This window comes from Phyllobates terribilis, unplaced genomic scaffold (genome assembly GCF_046119375.1).
Source record: "Phyllobates terribilis strain yellow unplaced genomic scaffold, ASM4611937v1 Scaffold_9__5_contigs__length_417890890, whole genome shotgun sequence".
Lineage (NCBI taxonomy): Eukaryota > Metazoa > Chordata > Amphibia > Anura > Dendrobatidae > Phyllobates > Phyllobates terribilis.
In genome coordinates this window covers 410,674,863-410,696,058 of record NW_027362769.1, presented here as the reverse complement: position 1 = coordinate 410,696,058, position 21,196 = coordinate 410,674,863, and the positions used below count along the sequence as shown (strand labels likewise).

The following is a 21,196-nucleotide window of genomic DNA, read 5'->3' as shown; positions in this document are numbered from 1 at the left end:
TGCCTCCAGCCGCCCTCCATGAATGGTCGGGGTGAGTGATCTCATCAGTGTTCAGCACCTGCGCTGCCTCCAGCCGCCCTCCATGATCGGCCGGAGTGAGTGGTCTCATTAGTGTCCTGCACCTACACTGCCTGCATACGCCCTCCATGAATGGTCGGGGTGAGTGGTCTCATCAGTGGTCTGCACCTGCGCTGCCTCCAGCCGCCCTCCATGAATGGTCAGGGTGAGTGGTCTCATCAGTGTCCTGCACCTGCGCTGCCTCCAGCCGCCCTCCATGAATGGTCGGGGTGAGTGGTCTCATCAGTGTCCTGCACCTACGCTGCCTCCAGCCGCCCTCTTTGAATGGTCGGGGTGAGTGGTCTCATCAGTGTTCTGCACCTGCGCTGCCTCCAGCCGCCCTCCATGAATGGTCGGGGTGAGTGGTCTCATCAGTGTTCTGCTCCTGCGCTGCCTCCAGCCGCCCTCCATGAATGGTCGGGGTGAGTGGTCTCATCAGTGTTCTGCACCTGCGCTGCCTCCAGCCGCCCTCCATGAATAATCGGGGTGAGTGGTCTCATCAGTGTTCTGCACCTGCGCTGCCTCCAGCCGCCCTCCATGAATAGTCGGGGTGAGTGGTCTCATTAGTGTCCTGTACCTGCGCTGCCTCCATCCGCCCTCCATGAATAATCGGGGTGAGTGGTCTCATCAGTGTTCTGCACCTGCGCTGCCTCCAGCCGCCCTCCATGAATAATCGGGGTGAGTGGTCTCATCAGTGTCCTGCACCTGCGCTGCCTCCAGCCGTCCTCCATGAATGGTCGGGGTGAGTGGTCTCATCAGTGTCCTGCACCTACACTGCCTCCAGCCGCCCTCCATAATCAGCTGGGGTGCATGGTCTCATCAGTGTTCAGCACCTGTGCTGCCTCCAGCCGCCCTCCATGAATTGTCGGGTGAGTGGTCTCATCAGTGTACTGCACCTGTGCTGCCTCCAGCCGCCCTCCATGAATGGTCGGGGTGAGTGGTCTCATCAGTGTCCTGCACCTACACTGCCTCCAGCCGCCCTTCATGAATTGTCGGGTGAGTGGTCTCATCAGTGTCCTGCACCTACACTGCCTCCAGCTGCCCTCCATGAATGGTCGGGGTGAGTGGTATCATCACTGTCCTGCACCTACGCTGCCTCCAGCCGCCCTCCATGAAAGGTCGGGGTGAGTGGTCTCATCAGTGGTCTGCACCTGCGCTGCCTCCATGCGCCCTCAATGAATGGTCGGGGTGAGTGGTCTCATCAGTGTCCTGCACCTGCGCTGCCTTCAGCCGCCCTCCATGAATGGTCGGGGTGAGTGATCTCATCAGTGTTCAGCACCTGCGCTGCCTCCAGCCGCCCTCCATGATCGGCCAGAGTGAGTGGTCTCATCAGTGTCCTGCACCTACACTGCCTCCATCCGCCCTCCATGAATGGTCGGGGTGAGTGGTCTCATCAGTGGTCTGCACCTGCGCTGCCTCCAGCCGCCCTCCATGAATGGTCAGGGTGAGTGGTCTCATCAGTGTCCTGCACCTGCGCTGCCTCCAGCCGCCCTCTATGAATGGTCGGGTTGAGTGGTCTCATCAGTGTCCTGCACCTACACTGTCTCCATCCGCCCTTCATGAATTGTCGGGTGAGTGGTCTCATCAGTGTCCTGCACCTACACTGCCTCCAGCCGCCCTCCATGATCAGCTGGGGTGAGTGGTCTCATCAGTGTTCAGCACCTGTGCTGCCTCCAGCCGCCCTCCATGAATGGTCGGGTGAGTGGTCTCATCAGTGTCCTGCACCTACACTGCCTCCAGCCGCCCTCTTTGAATGGTCGGGGTGAGTGGTCTCATCAGTGTCCTGCACCTACGCTGCCTCCAGCCGCCCTCCATGAATGGTCGGGGTGAGTGGCCTCATCAGTGTCCTGCACCTACGCTGCCTCCATCCGCCCTCAATGAATGGTCGGGGTGAGTGGTCTCATCAGTGGTCTGCACCTGCGCTGCCTCCATCCGCCCTCAATGAATGGTCGGGGTGAGTGGTCTCATCAGTGTCCTGCACCTGCGCTGCCTCCAGCCGCCCTCCATGAATGGTCGGGGTGAGTGATCTCATCAGTGTTCAGCACCTGCGCTGCCTCCAGCCGCCCTCCATGATTGGCCGGAGTGAGTGGTCTCATTAGTGTCCTGCACCTACACTGCCTCCATCCGCCCTCCATGAATGGTCGGGGTGAGTGGTCTCATCAGTGGTCTGCACCTGTGCTGCCTCCAGCCGCCCTCCATGAATGGTCAGGGTGAGTGGTCTCATCAGTGTCCTGCACCTGCGCTGCCTCCAGCCGCCCTCCATGAATGGTCGGGGTGAGTGGTCTCATCAGTGTCCTGCACCTACGCTGCCTCCAGCCGCCCTCTTTGAATGGTTGGGGTGAGTGGTCTCATCAGTGTCCTGCACCTACACTGCCTCCATCCGCCCTTCATGAATTGTCGGGTGAGTGGTCTCATCAGTGTCCTGCACCTGTTCTGCCTCCAGCCGCCCTCTTTAAATGGTCGGGGTGAGTGGTCTCATCAGTGTCCTGCACCTACACTGCCTCCATCCGCCCTCCATGAATGGTCGGGGTGAGTGGTCTCATCAATGTCCTGCACCTACACTGCCTCCATCCGCCCTCCATGAATGGTCGGGGTGAGTGGTCTCATCAGTGTCCTGCACCTGTGCTGCCTCCAGCCGCCCTCCATGAATGGTCGGGGTGAGTGGTCTCATCAGTGTCCTGCACCTGTGCTGCCTCCAGCCGCCCTCCATGATCAGCTGGGGTGAGTGGTCTCATCAGTGTCCTGCAGCTGCGCTGCCTCCATCCGCCCTCCATGAATGGTCGGGGTGAGTGGTCTCATCAGTGTCCTGCACCTGTGCTGCCTCCAGCCGCCCTCCATGAATGGTCGGGGTGAGTGGTCTCATCAGTGTTCTGCACCTGCGCTGCCTCCAGCCGCCCTCCATGAATGGTCGGGGTGAGTGGTCTCATCAGTGTTCTGCACCTACACTGCCTCCAGCCGCCCTCCATGATCAGCTGGGGTGAGTGGTCTCATCAGTGTCCTGCAGCTGCGCTGCCTCCATCCGCCCTCCATGAATGGTTGGGGTGAGTGGTCTCATCAGTGTTCTGCACCTGTGCTGCCTCCAGCCGCCCTCCATGAATGGTCGGGGTGAGTGGTCTCATCAGTGTTCTGCACCTACACTGCCTCCAGCCGCCCTTCATGAATTGTCGGGTGAGTGGTCTCATCAGTGTCCTGCACCTACACTGCCTCCAGCTGCCCTCCATGAATGGTCGGGGTGAGTGGTCTCATCAGTGTCCTGCACCTACGCTGCCTCCAGCCGCCCTCCATGAATGGTCGGGGTGAGTGGTCTCATCAGTGGTCTGCACCTGCGCTGCCTCCATGCGCCCTCAATGAATGGTCGGGGTGAGTGGTCTCATCAGTGTCCTGCACCTGCGCTGCCTCCAGCCGCCCTCCATTAATGGTCGGGGTGAGTGATCTCATCAGTGTTGAGCACCTGCGCTGCCTCCAGCCGCCCTCCATGATCGGCCAGAGTGAGTGGTCTCATCAGTGTCCTGCACCTACACTGCCTCCATCCGCCCTCCATGAATGGTCGGGGTGAGTGGTCTCATCAGTGGTCTGCACCTGCGCTGCCTCCAGCCGCCCTCCATGAATGGTCAGGGTGAGTGGTCTCATCAGTGTCCTGCACCTACACTGCCTCCAGCCGCCCTCCATGATCAGCTGGGGTGAGTGGTCTCATCAGTGTTCAGCACCTGTGCTGCCTCCAGCCGCCCTCCATGAATGGTCGGGTGAGTGGTCTCATCAGTGTCCTGCACCTACACTGCCTCCAGCCGCCCTCTTTGAATGGTCGGGGTGAGTGGTCTCATCAGTGTCCTGCACCTACGCTGCCTCCAGCCGCCCTCCATGAATGGTCGGGGTGAGTGGCCTCATCAGTGTCCTGCACCTACGCTGCCTCCATCCGCCTTCAATGAATGGTCGGGGTGAGTGGTCTCATCAGTGGTCTGCACCTGCGCTGCCTCCATCCGCCCTCAATGAATGGTCGGGGTGAGTGGTCTCATCAGTGTCCTGCAACTGCGCTGCCTCCAGCCGCCCTCCATGAATGGTCGGGGTGAGTGATCTCATCAGTGTTCAGCACCTGCGCTGCCTCCAGCCGCCCTCCATGATCGGCCGGAGTGAGTGGTCTCATTAGTGTCCTGCACCTACACTGCCTCCATCCGCCCTCCATGAATGGTCGGGGTGAGTGGTCTCATCAGTGGTCTGCACCTGTGCTGCCTCCAGCCGCCCTCCATGAATGGTCAGGGTGAGTGGTCTCATCAGTGTCCTGCACCTGCGCTGCCTCCAGCCGCCCTCCATGAATGGTCGGGGTGAGTGGTCTCATCAGTGTCCTGCACCTACGCTGCCTCCAGCCGCCCTCTTTGAATGGTTGGGGTGAGTGGTCTCATCAGTGTCCTGCACCTACACTGCCTCCATCCGCCCTTCATGAATTGTCGGGTGAGTGGTCTCATCAGTGTCCTGCACCTGTTCTGCCTCCAGCCGCCCTCTTTAAATGGTCGGGGTGAGTGGTCTCATCAGTGTCCTGCACCTACACTGCCTCCATCCGCCCTCCATGAATGGTCGGGGTGAGTGGTCTCATCAATGTCCTGCACCTACACTGCCTCCATCCGCCCTCCATGAATGGTCGGGGTGAGTGGTCTCATCAGTGTCCTGCACCTGTGCTGCCTCCAGCCGCCCTCCATGAATGGTCGGGGTGAGTGGTCTCATCAGTGTCCTGCACCTGTGCTGCCTCCAGCCGCCCTCCATGATCAGCTGGGGTGAGTGGTCTCATCAGTGTCCTGCACCTGCGCTGCCTCCATCCGCCCTCCATGAATGGTCGGGGTGAGTGGTCTCATCAGTGTCCTGCACCTGTGCTGCCTCCAGCCGCCCTCCATGAATGGTCGGGGTGAGTGGTCTCATTAGTGTTCTGCACCTGCGCTGCCTCCAGCCGCCCTCCATGAATGGTCGGGGTGAGTGGTCTCATCAGTGTTCTGCACCTACGCTGCCTCCAGCCGCCCTCCATGATTGGTTGGGGTGAGTGGTCTCATCAGTGTTCTGCACCTGTGCTGCCTCCAGCCGCCCTCCATGAATGGTCGGGGTGAGTGGTCTCATCAGTGTCCTGCACCTACACTGTCTCCATCCGCCCTTCATGAATTGTCGGGTGAGTGGTCTCATCAGTGTCCTGCACCTGTTCTGCCTTCAGCCGCCCTCTTTGAATGGTCGGGGTGAGTGGTCTCATCAGTGGTCTGCACCTGCGCTGCCTCCAGCCGCCCTCCATGAATGGTCGGGGTGAGTGGTCTCATCAGTGTCCTGCACCTGCGTTGCCTCCAGCCGCCCTCTTTGAATGGTCGGGGTGAGTGGTCTCATCAGTGTCCTGCACCTACACTGCCTCCATCCGCCCTTCATGAATTGTCGGGTGAGTGGTCTCATCAGTGTCCTGCACCTGTTCTGCCTCCAGCCGCCCTCTTTGAATGGTCGGGGTGAGTGGTCTCATCAGTGTTCTGCACCTACGCTGCCTCCAGCCGCCCTCCATGATTGGTTGGGGTGAGTGGTCTCATCAGTGTTCTGCACCTGTGCTGCCTCCAGCCGCCCTCCATGAATGGTCGGGGTGAGTGGTCTCATCAGTGTTCTGCACCTGCACTGCCTCCAGCCGCCCTCCATGAATGGTCGGGGTGAGTGGTCTCATCAGTGTTCTGCACCTGCGCTGCCTCCAGCCGCCCTCCATGAATGGTCGGGGTGAGTGGTCTCATCAGTGTTCTGCACCTGCGCTGCCTCCAGCCGCCCTCCATGAATAATCGGGGTGAGTGGTCTCATCAGTGTTCTGCACCTGCGCTGCCTCCAGCCGCCCTCCATGAATAGTCGGTTTGAGTGGTCTCATTAGTGTCCTGTACCTGCGCTGCCTCCATCCGCCCTCCATGAATAATCGGGGTGAGTGGTCTCATCAGTGTTCTGCACCTGCGCTGCCTCCAGCCGCCCTCCATGAATAATCGGGGTGAGTGGTCTCATCAGTGTCCTGCACCTGCGCTGCCTCCAGCCGTCCTCCATGAATGGTCGGGGTGAGTGGTCTCATCAGTGTCCTGCACCTACACTGCCTCCAGCCGCCCTCCATGATCAGCTGGGGTGAATGGTCTCATCAGTGTTCAGCACCTGTGCTGCCTCCAGCCGCCCTCCATGAATTGTCGGGTGAGTGGTCTCATCAGTGTACTGCACCTGCGCTGCCTCCAGCCGCCCTCCATGAATGGTCGGGGTGAGTGGTCTCATCAGTGTCCTGCACCTACACTGCCTCCAGCCGCCCTTCATGAATTGTCGGGTGAGTGGTCTCATCAGTGTCCTGCACCTACACTGCCTCCAGCTGCCCTCCATGAATGGTCGGGGTGAGTGGTCTCATCAGTGTCCTGCACCTACGCTGCCTCCAGCCGCCCTCCATGAATGGTCGGGGTGAGTGGTCTCATCAGTGGTCTGCACCTGCGCTGCCTCCATCCGCCCTCAATGAATGGTCGGGGTGAGTGGTCTCATCAGTGTCCTGCACCTGCGCTGCCTCCAGCCGCCCTCCATGAATGGTCAGGGTGAGTGATCTCATCAGTGTTCAGCACCTGCGCTGCCTCCAGCCGCCCTCCATGATCGGCCAGAGTGAGTGGTCTCATCAGTGTCCTGCACCTACACTGCCTCCATCCGCCCTCCATGAATGGTCGGGGTGAGTGGTCTCATCAGTGGTCTGCAGCTGCGCTGCCTCCAGCCGCCCTCCATGAATGGTCAGGGTGAGTGGTCTCATCAGTGTCCTGCACCTGCGCTGCCTCCAGCCGCCCTCTATGAATGGTCGGGTTGAGTGGTCTCATCAGTGTCCTGCACCTACACTGTCTCCATCCGCCCTTCATGAATTGTCGGGTGAGTGGTCTCATCAGTGTCCTGCACCTGTTCTGCCTTCAGCCGCCCTCTTTGAATGGTCGGGGTGAGTGGTCTCATCAGTGGTCTGCACCTGCGCTGCCTCCAGCCGCCCTCCATGAATGGTCGGGGTGAGTGGTCTCATCAGTGTCCTGCACCTGCGCTGCCTCCAGCCGCCCTCTTTGAATGGTCGGGGTGAGTGGTCTCATCAGTGTCCTGCACCTACACTGCCTCCATCCGCCCTTCATGAATTGTCGGGTGAGTGGTCTCATCAGTGTCCTGCACCTGTTCTGCCTCCAGCCGCCCTCTTTGAATGGTCGGGGTGAGTGGTCTCATCAGTGGTCTGCACCTACGCTTCCTCCAGCCGCCCTCCATGAATGGTCGGGGTGAGTGGTCTCATCAGTGTCCTGCACCTACGCTGCCTCCAGCCGCCCTCTTTGAATGGTCGGGGTGAGTGGTCTCATCAGTGTCCTGCACCTACACTGCCTCCATCCGCCCTTCATGAATTGTCGGGTGAGTGGTCTCATCAGTGTCCTGCACCTGTTCTGCCTCCAGCCGCCCTCTTTGAATGGTCGGGGTGAGTGGTCTCATCAGTGTCCTGCACCTACGCTGCCTCCAGCCGCCCTCCATGAATGGTCGGGGTGAGTGGTCTCATCAGTGTCCTGCACCTGCGCTGCCTCCATCCGCCCTCAATGAATGGTCGGGGTGAGTGGTCTCATCAGTGGTCTGCACCTGCGCTGCCTCCAGCCGCCCTCCATGATCAGCTGGGGTGAGTGGTCTCATCAGTGTCCTGCACCTGCGCTGCCTCCAGCCGCCCTCCATGAATAGTCGGGGTGAGTGGTCTCATCAGTGTCCTGCACCTGCGCTGCCTCCAGCCGCCCTCCATGAATGGTCGGGGTGAGTGGTCTCATCAGTGTCCTGCACCTACACTGCCTCCAGCCGCCCTCCATGATCAGCTGGGGTGAGTGGTCTCATCAGTGTTCAGCACCTGTGCTGCCTCCAGCCGCCCTCCATGAATTGTCGGGTGAGTGGTCTCATCAGTGTCCTGCACCTACACTGCCTCCAGCCGCCCTCTTTGAATGGTTGGGGTGAGTGGTCTCATCAGTGTCCTGCACCTACGCTGCCTCCAGCCGCCCTCCATGAATGGTCGGGGTGAGTGGCCTCATCAGTGTCCTGCACCTACGCTGCCTCCATCCGCCCTCAATGAATGGTCGGGGTGAGTGGTCTCATCAGTGGTCTGCACCTGCGCTGCCTCCATCCGCCCTCAATGAATGGTCGGGGTGAGTGGTCTCATCAGTGTCCTGTACCTGCGCTGCCTCCAGCCGCCCTCCATGAATGGTCGGGGTGAGTGATCTCATCAGTGTTCAGCACCTGCGCTGCCTCCAGCCGCCCTCCATGATCGGCCGGAGTGAGTGGTCTCATTAGTGTCCTGCACCTACACTGCCTCCATCCGCCCTCCATGAATGGTCGGGGTGAGTGGTCTCATCAGTGGTCTTCACCTGCGCTGCCTCCAGCCGCCCTCCATGAATGGTCAGGGTGAGTGGTCTCATCAGTGTCCTGCACCTGCGCTGCCTTCAGCCGCCCTCCATGAATGGTCGGGGTGAGTGGTCTCATCAGTGTCCTGCACCTACGCTGCCTCCAGCCGCCCTCTTTGAATGGTCGGGGTGAGTGGTCTCATCAGTGTCCTGCACCTACACTGCCTCCATCCGCCCTTCATGAATTGTCGGGTGAGTGGTCTCATCAGTGTCCTGCACCTGTTCTGCCTCCAGCCGCCCTCTTTAAATGGTCGGGGTGAGTGGTCTCATCAGTGTCCTGCACCTACACTGCCTCCATCCGCCCTCCATGAATGGTCGGGGTGAGTGGTCTCATCAATGTCCTGCACCTACACTGCCTCCATCCGCCCTCCATGAATGGTCGGGGTGAGTGGTCTCATCAGTGTTCTGCACCTGCGCTGCCTCCAGCCGCCCTCCATGAATTGTCGGGGTGAGTGGTCTCATCAGTGTTCTGCACCTGCGCTGCCTCCAGCCGCCCTCCATGAATGGTCGGGGTGAGTGGTCTCATCAGTGTTCTGCACCTGCGCTGCCTCCAGCCGCCCTCCATGAATGGTCGGGGTGAGTGGTCTCATCAGTGTTCTGCACCTGTGCTGCCTCCAGCCGCCCTCCATGAATGGTCGGGGTGTGTGGTCTCATCAGTGTTCTGCACCTGCGCTGCCTCCAGCCGCCCTCCATGAATGGTCGGGGTGAGTGGTCTCATCAGTGTTCTGCACCTGTGCTGCCTCCAGCCGCCCTCCATGAATGGTCGGGGTGAGTGGTCTCATCAGTGTTCTGCACCTGCGCTGCCTCCAGCCGCCCTCCATGAATGGTCGGGGTGAGTGGTCTCATCAGTGTTCTGCACCTGCGCTGCCTCCAGCCGTCCTCCATGAATGGTCGGGGTGAGTGGTCTCATCAGTGTTCTGCACCTGTGCTGCCTCCAGGCGCCCTCCATGAATTGTCGGGGTGAGTGGTCTCATCAGTGTCCTGCACCTGTGCTGCCTCCAGCCGCCCTCCATGATCAGCTGGGGTGAGTGGTCTCATCAGTGTCCAGCAGCTGCGCTGCCTCCATCCGCCTTCCATGAATGGTCGGGGTGAGTGGTCTCATCAGTGTCCTGCACCTACACTGCCTCCATCCGCCCTCCATGAATGGTCGGGGTGAGTGGTCTCATCAATGTCCTGCACCTACACTGCCTCCATCCGCCCTCCATGAATGGTCGGGGTGAGTGGTCTCATCAGTGTTCTGCACCTGCGCTGCCTCCAGCCGCCCTCCATGAATTGTCGGGGTGAGTGGTCTCATCAGTGTTCTGCACCTGCGCTGCCTCCAGCCGCCCTCCATGAATGGTCGGGGTGAGTGGTCTCATCAGTGTTCTGCACCTGCGCTGCCTCCAGCCGCCCTCCATGAATGTTCGGGGTGAGTGGTCTCATCAGTGTTCTGCACCTGTGCTGCCTCCAGCCGCCCTCCATGAATGGTCGGGGTGTGTGGTCTCATCAGTGTTCTGCACCTGCGCTGCCTCCAGCCGCCCTCCATGAATGGTCGGGGTGAGTGGTCTCATCAGTGTTCTGCACCTGTGCTGCCTCCAGCCGCCCTCCATGAATGGTCGGGGTGAGTGGTCTCATCAGTGTTCTGCACCTGCGCTGCCTCCAGCCGCCCTCCATGAATGGTCGGGGTGAGTGGTCTCATCAGTGTTCTGCACCTGAGCTGCCTCCAGCCGTCCTCCATGAATGGTCGGGGTGAGTGGTCTCATCAGTGTTCTGCACCTGTGCTGCCTCCAGCCGCCCTCCATGAATTGTCGGGGTGAGTGGTCTCATCAGTGTCCTGCACCTGTGCTGCCTCCAGCCGCCCTCCATGATCAGCTGGGGTGAGTGGTCTCATCAGTGTCCTGCAGCTGCGCTGCCTCCATCCGCCTTCCATGAATGGTCGGGGTGAGTGGTCTCATCAGTGTCCTGCACCTGTGCTGCCTCCAGCCGCCCTCCATGAATGGTCGGGGTGAGTGGTCTCATCAGTGTTCTGCACCTGCGCTGCCTCCAGCCGCCCTCCATGAATGGTCGGGGTGAGTGGTCTCATCAGTGTTCTGCACCTACGCTGCCTCCAGCCGCCCTCCATGATTGGTTGGGGTGAGTGGTCTCATCAGTGTTCTGCACCTGTGCTGCCTCCAGCCGCCCTCCATGAATGGTCGGGGTGAGTGGTCTCATCAGTGTTCTGCACCTGCACTGCCTCCAGCCGCCCTCCATGAATGGTCGGGGTGAGTGGTCTCATCAGTGTTCTGCACCTGCGCTGCCTCCAGCCGCCCTCCATGAATGGTCGGGGTGAGTGGTCTCATCAGTGTTCTGCACCTGCGCTGCCTCCAGCCGCCCTCCATGAATAATCGGGGTGAGTGGTCTCATCAGTGTTCTGCACCTGCGCTGCCTCCAGCCGCCCTCCATGAATAGTCGGTTTGAGTGGTCTCATTAGTGTCCTGTACCTGCGCTGCCTCCATCCGCCCTCCATGAATAATCGGGGTGAGTGGTCTCATCAGTGTTCTGCACCTGCGCTGCCTCCAGCCGCCCTCCATGAATAATCGGGGTGAGTGGTCTCATCAGTGTCCTGCACCTGCGCTGCCTCCAGCCGTCCTCCATGAATGGTCGGGGTGAGTGGTCTCATCAGTGTCCTGCACCTACACTGCCTCCAGCCGCCCTCCATGATCAGCTGGGGTGAATGGTCTCATCAGTGTTCAGCACCTGTGCTGCCTCCAGCCGCCCTCCATGAATTGTCGGGTGAGTGGTCTCATCAGTGTACTGCACCTGCGCTGCCTCCAGCCGCCCTCCATGAATGGTCGGGTTGAGTGGTCTCATCAGTGTCCTGCACCTACACTGCCTCCAGCCGCCCTTCATGAATTGTCGGGTGAGTGGTCTCATCAGTGTCCTGCACCTACACTGCCTCCAGCTGCCCTCCATGAATGGTCGGGGTGAGTGGTCTCATCAGTGTCCTGCACCTACGCTGCCTCCAGCCGCCCTCCATGAATGGTCGGGGTGAGTGGTCTCATCAGTGGTCTGCACCTGCGCTGCCTCCATCCGCCCTCAATGAATGGTCGGGGTGAGTGGTCTCATCAGTGTCCTGCACCTGCGCTGCCTCCAGCCGCCCTCCATGAATGGTCGGGGTGAGTGATCTCATGAGTGTTCAGCACCTGCGCTGCCTCCAGCCGCCCTCCATGATCGGCCAGAGTGAGTGGTCTCATCAGTGTCCTGCACCTACACTGCCTCCATCCGCCCTCCATGAATGGTCGGGGTGAGTGGTCTCATCAGTGGTCTGCACCTGCGCTGCCTCCAGCCGCCCTCCATGAATGGTCAGGGTGAGTGGTCTCATCAGTGTCCTGCACCTGCGCTGCCTCCAGCCGCCCTCTATGAATGGTCGGGTTGAGTGGTCTCATCAGTGTCCTGCACCTACACTGTCTCCATCCGCCCTTAATGAATTGTCGGGTGAGTGGTCTCATCAGTGTCCTGCACCTGTTCTGCCTTCAGCCGCCCTCAATGAATGGTCGGGGTGAGTGGTCTCATCAGTGGTCTGCACCTGCGCTGCCTCCAGCCGCCCTCCATGAATGGTCGGGGTGAGTGGTCTCATCAGTGTCCTGCACCTGCGTTGCCTCCAGCCGCCCTCTTTGAATGGTCGGGGTGAGTGGTCTCATCAGTGTCCTGCACCTACACTGCCTCCATCCGCCCTTCATGAATTGTCGGGTGAGTGGTCTCATCAGTGTCCTGCACCTGTTCTGCCTCCAGCCGCCCTCTTTGAATGGTCGGGGTGAGTGGTCTCATCAGTGTTCTGCACCTACGCTGCCTCCAGCCGCCCTCCATGATTGGTTGGGGTGAGTGGTCTCATCAGTGTTCTGCACCTGTGCTGCCTCCAGCCGCCCTCCATGAATGGTCGGGGTGAGTGGTCTCATCAGTGTTCTGCACCTGCACTGCCTCCAGCCGCCCTCCATGAATGGTCGGGGTGAGTGGTCTCATCAGTGTTCTGCACCTGCGCTGCCTCCAGCCGCCCTCCATGAATGGTCGGGGTGAGTGGTCTCATCAGTGTTCTGCACCTGCGCTGCCTCCAGCCGCCCTCCATGAATAATCGGGGTGAGTGGTCTCATCAGTGTTCTGCACCTGCGCTGCCTCCAGCCGCCCTCCATGAATAGTCGGTTTGAGTGGTCTCATTAGTGTCCTGTACCTGCGCTGCCTCCATCCGCCCTCCATGAATAATCGGGGTGAGTGGTCTCATCAGTGTTCTGCACCTGCGCTGCCTCCAGCCGCCCTCCATGAATAATCGGGGTGAGTGGTCTCATCAGTGTCCTGCACCTGCGCTGCCTCCAGCCGTCCTCCATGAATGGTCGGGGTGAGTGGTCTCATCAGTGTCCTGCACCTACACTGCCTCCAGCCGCCCTCCATGATCAGCTGGGGTGAATGGTCTCATCAGTGTTCAGCACCTGTGCTGCCTCCAGCCGCCCTCCATGAATTGTCGGGTGAGTGGTCTCATCAGTGTACTGCACCTGCGCTGCCTCCAGCCGCCCTCCATGAATGGTCGGGGTGAGTGGTCTCATCAGTGTCCTGCACCTACACTGCCTCCAGCCGCCCTTCATGAATTGTCGGGTGAGTGGTCTCATCAGTGTCCTGCACCTACACTGCCTCCAGCTGCCCTCCATGAATGGTCGGGGTGAGTGGTCTCATCAGTGTCCTGCACCTACGCTGCCTCCAGCCGCCCTCCATGAATGGTCGGGGTGAGTGGTCTCATCAGTGGTCTGCACCTGCGCTGCCTCCATCCGCCCTCAATGAATGGTCGGGGTGAGTGGTCTCATCAGTGTCCTGCACCTGCGCTGCCTCCAGCCGCCCTCCATGAATGGTCAGGGTGAGTGATCTCATCAGTGTTCAGCACCTGCGCTGCCTCCAGCCGCCCTCCATGATCGGCCAGAGTGAGTGGTCTCATCAGTGTCCTGCACCTACACTGCCTCCATCCGCCCTCCATGAATGGTCGGGGTGAGTGGTCTCATCAGTGGTCTGCAGCTGCGCTGCCTCCAGCCGCCCTCCATGAATGGTCAGGGTGAGTGGTCTCATCAGTGTCCTGCACCTGCGCTGCCTCCAGCCGCCCTCTATGAATGGTCGGGTTGAGTGGTCTCATCAGTGTCCTGCACCTACACTGTCTCCATCCGCCCTTCATGAATTGTCGGGTGAGTGGTCTCATCAGTGTCCTGCACCTGTTCTGCCTTCAGCCGCCCTCTTTGAATGGTCGGGGTGAGTGGTCTCATCAGTGGTCTGCACCTGCGCTGCCTCCAGCCGCCCTCCATGAATGGTCGGGGTGAGTGGTCTCATCAGTGTCCTGCACCTGCGCTGCCTCCAGCCGCCCTCTTTGAATGGTCGGGGTGAGTGGTCTCATCAGTGTCCTGCACCTACACTGCCTCCATCCGCCCTTCATGAATTGTCGGGTGAGTGGTCTCATCAGTGTCCTGCACCTGTTCTGCCTCCAGCCGCCCTCTTTGAATGGTCGGGGTGAGTGGTCTCATCAGTGGTCTGCACCTACGCTTCCTCCAGCCGCCCTCCATGAATGGTCGGGGTGAGTGGTCTCATCAGTGTCCTGCACCTACGCTGCCTCCAGCCGCCCTCTTTGAATGGTCGGGGTGAGTGGTCTCATCAGTGTCCTGCACCTACACTGCCTCCATCCGCCCTTCATGAATTGTCGGGTGAGTGGTCTCATCAGTGTCCTGCACCTGTTCTGCCTCCAGCCGCCCTCTTTGAATGGTCGGGGTGAGTGGTCTCATCAGTGTCCTGCACCTACGCTGCCTCCAGCCGCCCTCCATGAATGGTCGGGGTGAGTGGTCTCATCAGTGTCCTGCACCTGCGCTGCCTCCATCCGCCCTCAATGAATGGTCGGGGTGAGTGGTCTCATCAGTGGTCTGCACCTGCGCTGCCTCCAGCCGCCCTCCATGATCAGCTGGGGTGAGTGGTCTCATCAGTGTCCTGCACCTGCGCTGCCTCCAGCCGCCCTCCATGAATAGTCGGGGTGAGTGGTCTCATCAGTGTCCTGCACCTGCGCTGCCTCCAGCCGCCCTCCATGAATGGTCGGGGTGAGTGGTCTCATCAGTGTCCTGCACCTACACTGCCTCCAGCCGCCCTCCATGATCAGCTGGGGTGAGTGGTCTCATCAGTGTTCAGCACCTGTGCTGCCTCCAGCCGCCCTCCATGAATTGTCGGGTGAGTGGTCTCATCAGTGTCCTGCACCTACACTGCCTCCAGCCGCCCTCTTTGAATGGTCGGGGTGAGTGGTCTCATCAGTGTCCTGCACCTACGCTGCCTCCAGCCGCCCTCCATGAATGGTCGGGGTGAGTGGCCTCATCAGTGTCCTGCACCTACGCTGCCTCCATCCGCCCTCAATGAATGGTCGGGGTGAGTGGTCTCATCAGTGGTCTGCACCTGCGCTGCCTCCATCCGCCCTCAATGAATGGTCGGGGTGAGTGGTCTCATCAGTGTCCTGTACCTGCGCTGCCTCCAGCCGCCCTCCATGAATGGTCGGGGTGAGTGATCTCATCAGTGTTCAGCACCTGCGCTGCCTCCAGCCGCCCTCCATGATCGGCCGGAGTGAGTGGTCTCATTAGTGTCCTGCACCTACACTGCCTCCATCCGCCCTCCATGAATGGTCAGGGTGAGTGGTCTCATCAGTGGTCTGCACCTGCGCTGCCTCCAGCCGCCCTCCATGAATGGTCAGGGTGAGTGGTCTCATCAGTGTCCTGCACCTGCGCTGCCTCCAGCCGCCCTCCATGAATGGTCGGGGTGAGTGGTCTCATCAGTGTCCTGCACCTACGCTGCCTCCAGCCGCCCTCTTTGAATGGTCGGGGTGAGTGGTCTCATCAGTGTCCTGCACCTACACTGCCTCCATCCGCCCTTCATGAATTGTCGGGTGAGTGGTCTCATCAGTGTCCTGCACCTGTTCTGCCTCCAGCCGCCCTCTTTGAATGGTCGGGGTGAGTGGTCTCATCAGTGGTCTGCACCTACGCTTCCTCCAGCCGCCCTCCATGAATGGTCGGGGTGAGTGGTCTCATCAGTGTCCTGCACCTACGCTGCCTCCAGCCGCCCTCTTTGAATGGTCGGGGTGAGTGGTCTCATCAGTGTCCTGCACCTACACTGCCTCCATCCGCCCTTCATGAATTGTCGGGTGAGTGGTCTCATCAGTGTCCTGCACCTGTTCTGCCTCCAGCCGCCCTCTTTGAATGGTCGGGGTGAGTGGTCTCATCAGTGTCCTGCACCTACGCTGCCTCCAGCCGCCCTCCATGAATGGTCGGGGTGAGTGGTCTCATCAGTGTCCTGCACCTGCGCTGCCTCCATCCGCCCTCAATGAATGGTCGGGGTGAGTGGTCTCATCAGTGGTCTGCACCTGCGCTGCCTCCAGCCGCCCTCCATGATCAGCTGGGGTGAGTGGTCTCATCAGTGTCCTGCACCTGCGCTGCCTCCAGCCGCCCTCCATGAATAGTCGGGGTGAGTGGTCTCATCAGTGTCCTGCACCTGCGCTGCCTCCAGCCGCCCTCCATGAATGGTCGGGGTGAGTGGTCTCATCAGTGTCCTGCACCTACACTGCCTCCAGCCGCCCTCCATGATCAGCTGGGGTGAGTGGTCTCATCAGTGTTCAGCACCTGTGCTGCCTCCAGCCGCCCTCCATGAATTGTCGGGTGAGTGGTCTCATCAGTGTCCTGCACCTGCGCTGCCTCCAGCCGCCCTCCATGAATGGTCGGGGTGAGTGGTCTCATCAGTGTCCTGCACCTACGCTGCCTCCAGCCGCCCTCTTTGAATGGTCGGGGTGAGTGGTCTCATCAGTGTCCTGCACCTACACTGCCTCCATCCGCCCTTCATGAATTGTCGGGTGAGTGGTCTCATCAGTGTCCTGCACCTGTTCTGCCTCCAGCCGCCCTCTTTAAATGGTCGGGGTGAGTGGTCTCATCAGTGTCCTGCACCTACACTGCCTCCATCCGCCCTCCATGAATGGTCGGGGTGAGTGGTCTCATCAATGTCCTGCACCTACACTGCCTCCATCCGCCCTCCATGAATGGTCGGGGTGAGTGGTCTCATCAGTGTTCTGCACCTGCGCTGCCTCCAGCCGCCCTCCATGAATTGTCGGGGTGAGTGGTCTCATCAGTGTTCTGCACCTGCGCTGCCTCCAGCCGCCCTCCATGAATGGTCGGGGTGAGTGGTCTCATCAGTGTTCTGCACCTGCGCTGCCTCCAGCCGCCCTCCATGAATGGTCGGGGTGAGTGGTCTCATCAGTGTTCTGCACCTGTGCTGCCTCCAGCCGCCCTCCATGAATGGTCGGGGTGTGTGGTCTCATCAGTGTTCTGCACCTGCGCTGCCTCCAGCCGCCCTCCATGAATGGTCGGGGTGAGTGGTCTCATCAGTGTTCTGCACCTGTGCTGCCTCCAGCCGCCCTCCATGAATGGTCGGGGTGAGTGGTCTCATCAGTGTTCTGTACCTGCGCTGCCTCCAGCCGCCCTCCATGAATGGTCGGGGTGAGTGGTCTCATCAGTGTTCTGCACCTGCGCTGCCTCCAGCCGTCCTCCATGAATGGTCGGGGTTAGTGGTCTCATCAGTGTTCTGCACCTGTGCTGCCTCCAGCCGCCCTCCATGAATTGTCGGGGTGAGTGGTCTCATCAGTGTTCTGCACCTGCGCTGCCTCCAGCCGCCCTCCATGAATGGTCGGGGTGAGTGGTCTCATCAGTGTTCTGCACCTGTGCTGCCTCCAGCCGCCCTCCATGAATGGTCGGGGTAGGTGGTCTCATCAGTGTCCTGCACCTGTGCTGCCTCCAGCCGCCCTCCATGAATGGTCGGGGTGAGTGGTCTCATCAGTGTCCTGCACCTGCGCTGCCTCCAGCCTCCCTCCATGAATGGTCGGGGTGAGTGGTCTCATCAGTGTCCTGCACCTGCGCTTCCTCCGCCGTTATCATTATACGGGCTGTGACCAGGTATTGGTGACGGTGGCCGCCATCTCCTGTGATGGGATTTCATTTGATGCCCTTCCCATTATACTCATAACTCCTACTAGCATGGCCACCACTTATACTATGCTGCACATCACTCATACCATGGTACCCATCACACAGGCAGTTATGCCGGGTACCCGGATCCCTCAGGAGACGTCTCGTACCGTGTGTGCGGGAGCAGACGTCCAGGAATCTCCGCAGGGAGGACGCAGGGGTCTGTGACCGGCAGATCATTATGACCGGACTGAGTCGTTCCACAATTGTCCATTCGCTCTCATATTCCGGTGAGCCCGGTATTACACAGCCAGAGTCGATATCAAGTAACAGCCGATTAATCAGTGATATTATATCCGGAGTCTTCTCCCAGTAGACGATTCCCACAGATTTATCTCCATCGTTATTCCTCAATCTAAGAAGGAAGAGAAAAAACATCTGCAGCAAACATGGCAGTGATGAGACGTCTGCACAGATATTTATGTGGATGAACCAGCAGGACAGGACTGGACCAGCCGACAGGAGGAAGGGGAATCCCCTGGGGGGCCCCTGTGCAGGTTTGGGCCACCGTCCTCTTTATGCGCACTGGGATGCCATGTATGCTGTCGCGCGGTGTTGTATGAGGAGATGTAAATGCCTTGCATGCTCCTCTGGCTCGTAAAAGGGTCGATATTGACTTGTAAGACAGCTGCTTCCAATAGGTGGCGATGGAGTTCAAGTCCTCTTCCTCTCTGAAGAGGCAATTTGCATATTTAATTTCCCAGAGGAGTATGCAACACATTTAATTCTCCTCATACTGGCATGCCACAAGGAGAAACCTTACCCCTTAGATCACAATTTAGTACATAATTATACATTTCCTCTGCCCAGATGCATTACCTTACATTTATCTAAATTAAACTTCAATTGCCATTTCTCAGCCCAAGCCTCCACCTTACATAACTCCTTCTGTAATATTAAATCATCCTCCTCTGTGCTGATTTTCCTGCATAGTTTAGTATCATCTACAAATATTGTAATTCTACTCTGTATGCCCCCTATAAGGTCTTTAATAAATATGATAAAAAGAAGAGGGCCCAATACTGACCCCTGTGGTAACCCACTGTTACCTTTGACCAAATCCAAGTGTGTTCCATTAATAACCACCTTTTGTTTCCTGTCCCTGAGTCCGTTGTTAACCCAGTTATACACATACTCTCATTTTATGTACCAACCTTTCATGCGGCCCCATATTAAACGCCTTTGAAAAGTTCATCTAGACGACATCCACTGCGTTTCCCAAGTCCAAAGAAGAGAATTCTGAAAAACTTTGATGCATAAAATAAGTGGAAGAAAAAGATTATACAAGAGATTAAATCACAGATCTACATCCAAATGGGCAGAAAATGTCAGGAAACACTCGTTATCTACCGGTGCAGAGCTGATGAAACTGAATGCAATGTTACCTCTGTACATAGAACGTGAGAAGCAGCGAAATGCTGATACAGTAAATGAGAGCTATGATCTTGTCTCTCCCCTGACCGACGTCTGTTCTCACATTCTCCCTTCTCTTTACCAGCCCCCTCCCCACCCTCTGGTCTATCTGCTGCCCCCATTACTGTGTCCCAGCGATAGTGTAAGTGCCTCCACAGCAGCCAATACAGCCACGGTGCGCAGCGCACAGTTCTACTGCCCTTAAAGGAACCTGTCATCTGAAAAAACACTATTAACTGGCAGATGTGGGGTTAATCTGCAGTTTAATAGCGCTGTGAACCTGCCCAGCACTGGCACATAGACCTCTGCTGGTGGGGGGGGGATTAACTTTATTGCCCCCCAGCAGCGTTAGGTTTCCAGTCATGGGGGCAGCACAAGCGCTGGTTCAGTCACAATTATCTGTATATCTGGTCTCTGTAGATCTCTGCTCCACCACCTCCTCCAGTCTCTGCAGATCTCTGCACCACCACCTCCTCTGACCTCTCTGTAGATCTCTGCTCCTCCACCTCCTCTGACCTCTCTGTGGATTTCTGCTCCACCACCTCCTCTGACCTCTCTGTAGATCTCTGCTTCACCACCTCCTCTGACCTCTCTGTATATCTCTGCTCCACCACCTCCTCTGACCTCTCTGTGGATTTCTGCACCACCACCTCCTCTGACCTCTCTGGAGATCTCTGCTCCTCCACCTCCTCTGACCTCTCTGTATATCTCTGCTAAACCACCTCCTCTGACCTCTCTGTGGATTTCTGCTCCACCACCTCCTCCGACCTCTCTGTAGATCTCTGCTCCTCCACCTCGTCTGACCTCTCTGTAGATCTATGCTCCTCCACCTCCTCCAGTCTCTGTAGATCTCTGCTCCTCCACCTCCTCTGACCTCTCTATATCTCTGCTCCTCCACCTCCTCTGACCTCTCTGTAGATCTCTGCTCCTCCACCTCCTCCGGTCTCTGTAGACTTCTGCTCCTCCACCTCCTCTGACCTCTCTGTAGATCTATGCTCCTCCACCTCCTCCGGTCTCTGTAGATCTCTGCTCCTCCACCTCCTCTGACCTCTCTGTAGATCTATGCTCCTCCAGTCTCTGTAGACCTCTGCTCCTCCACCTCTTCTGACCTCTCTGTAGATTTCTGCTCCTCCTCTGACCTCTCTGTAGATCTCTGCTCCTCCACCTCCTCTGACCTCTCTGTAGATCTATGCTCCTCCACCTCCTCCAGTCTCTGTAGATCTATGCTCCTCCACCTCCTCTGACCTCTCTATATCTCTGCTCCTCCACCTCCTCTGACCTCTCTGTAGATCTCTGCTCCTCCACCTCCTCCGGTCTCTGTAGACTTCTGCTCCTCCACCTCCTCTGACCTCTCTGTAGATCTATGCTCCTCCACCTCCTCCGGTCTCTGTAGATCTCTGCTCCTCCACCTCCTCTGACCTCTCTGTAGATCTATGCTCCTCCAGTCTCTGTAGACCTCTGCTCCTCCACCTCTTCTGACCTCTCTGTAGATCTCTGCTCCTCCTCTGACCTCTCTGTAGATCTCTGCTCCTCAGGTCTCTGCTCCTCCACCTCTTCTGACTTCTCTGCTCTCTGTTTCTTCTCTCCAGGTGATCGCTCCGTCCGTGTAGGATCAGGTCTATATTATGCAGCCTCTGACCACTGAGCCCCCAGTCTCTGCTTCCTCTTCCTTGTCTGTGTAAGGTTTTTATAAAATGTCTCTGCGTTGTGTCCCTTTCGGTTTCTCTTTCTGCAGATTCGGATGATCAGTGATAGGAGGTGTAATAATATCAGGACGTGGAGTCACCAGGACTCTGAGGAGCTGCAGATACAGGAGCGATCATAACCCCTAACATCTGTATTGAGAGTCATTATATGCAGGTGTCACCAAGATAAGTGACCGTCACCTAATGCGCCATGTGGGGAAGAGTCTTACGCGCGTCTTAATCATTGATTTCCAGTTTTTCCAGTCGGTCCTGTAATACGAGGCACCGGGGTAACAAGTCCATTCCTGACATTTCTTCCCTCATCACCTGTGTCACCTGTGAGAGATTTTGTTGAGAAGTGGATTGAACCTCAGCCGCAAAGTGAAGACCCCATAACGTTACAGAGCGGGGGGCTGAGTGCTGAGGAGCAGAGGGCAGAAAAGTCACCATCGGTCTGCTGACCCCATAACTGCAGAGTCCAGACCTCCTCTGGTATAAACACTGCGCCCCCACCGGGAGCTTCATGGCCGAGCAGCTGCATGCTGCCGTACATCACCAAGCACAATGCTGAGTGTCGGATCCCTTCTTCCCTCCTATTGTATCTATATATAGT

At 58.5% G+C, this 21,196-nt stretch overlaps 1 protein-coding gene across 2 annotated transcripts in view; it reads right to left on the bottom strand.

The window, feature by feature from the left end:
* The window catches only part of LOC141162671 (uncharacterized), a 56,129-nt gene extending 35,328 nt beyond the window's left edge, over nt 1-20,801 (bottom strand). For both annotated transcript variants that reach the window (XM_073649021.1, XM_073649022.1), the window contains exons 1-3: nt 20,409-20,801; nt 18,640-18,732; nt 17,596-17,840 (exon numbers count right to left, since the gene is read on the bottom strand). In XM_073649021.1, coding sequence (XP_073505122.1) covers nt 17,596-17,840; nt 18,640-18,680 — 286 coding nt within the window. In that variant the 5' untranslated portion in view covers nt 18,681-18,732; nt 20,409-20,801. The remainder of the gene's footprint in view (nt 1-17,595; nt 17,841-18,639; nt 18,733-20,408) is intronic.
* Nucleotides 20,802-21,196: the final 395 nt, after the last annotated feature.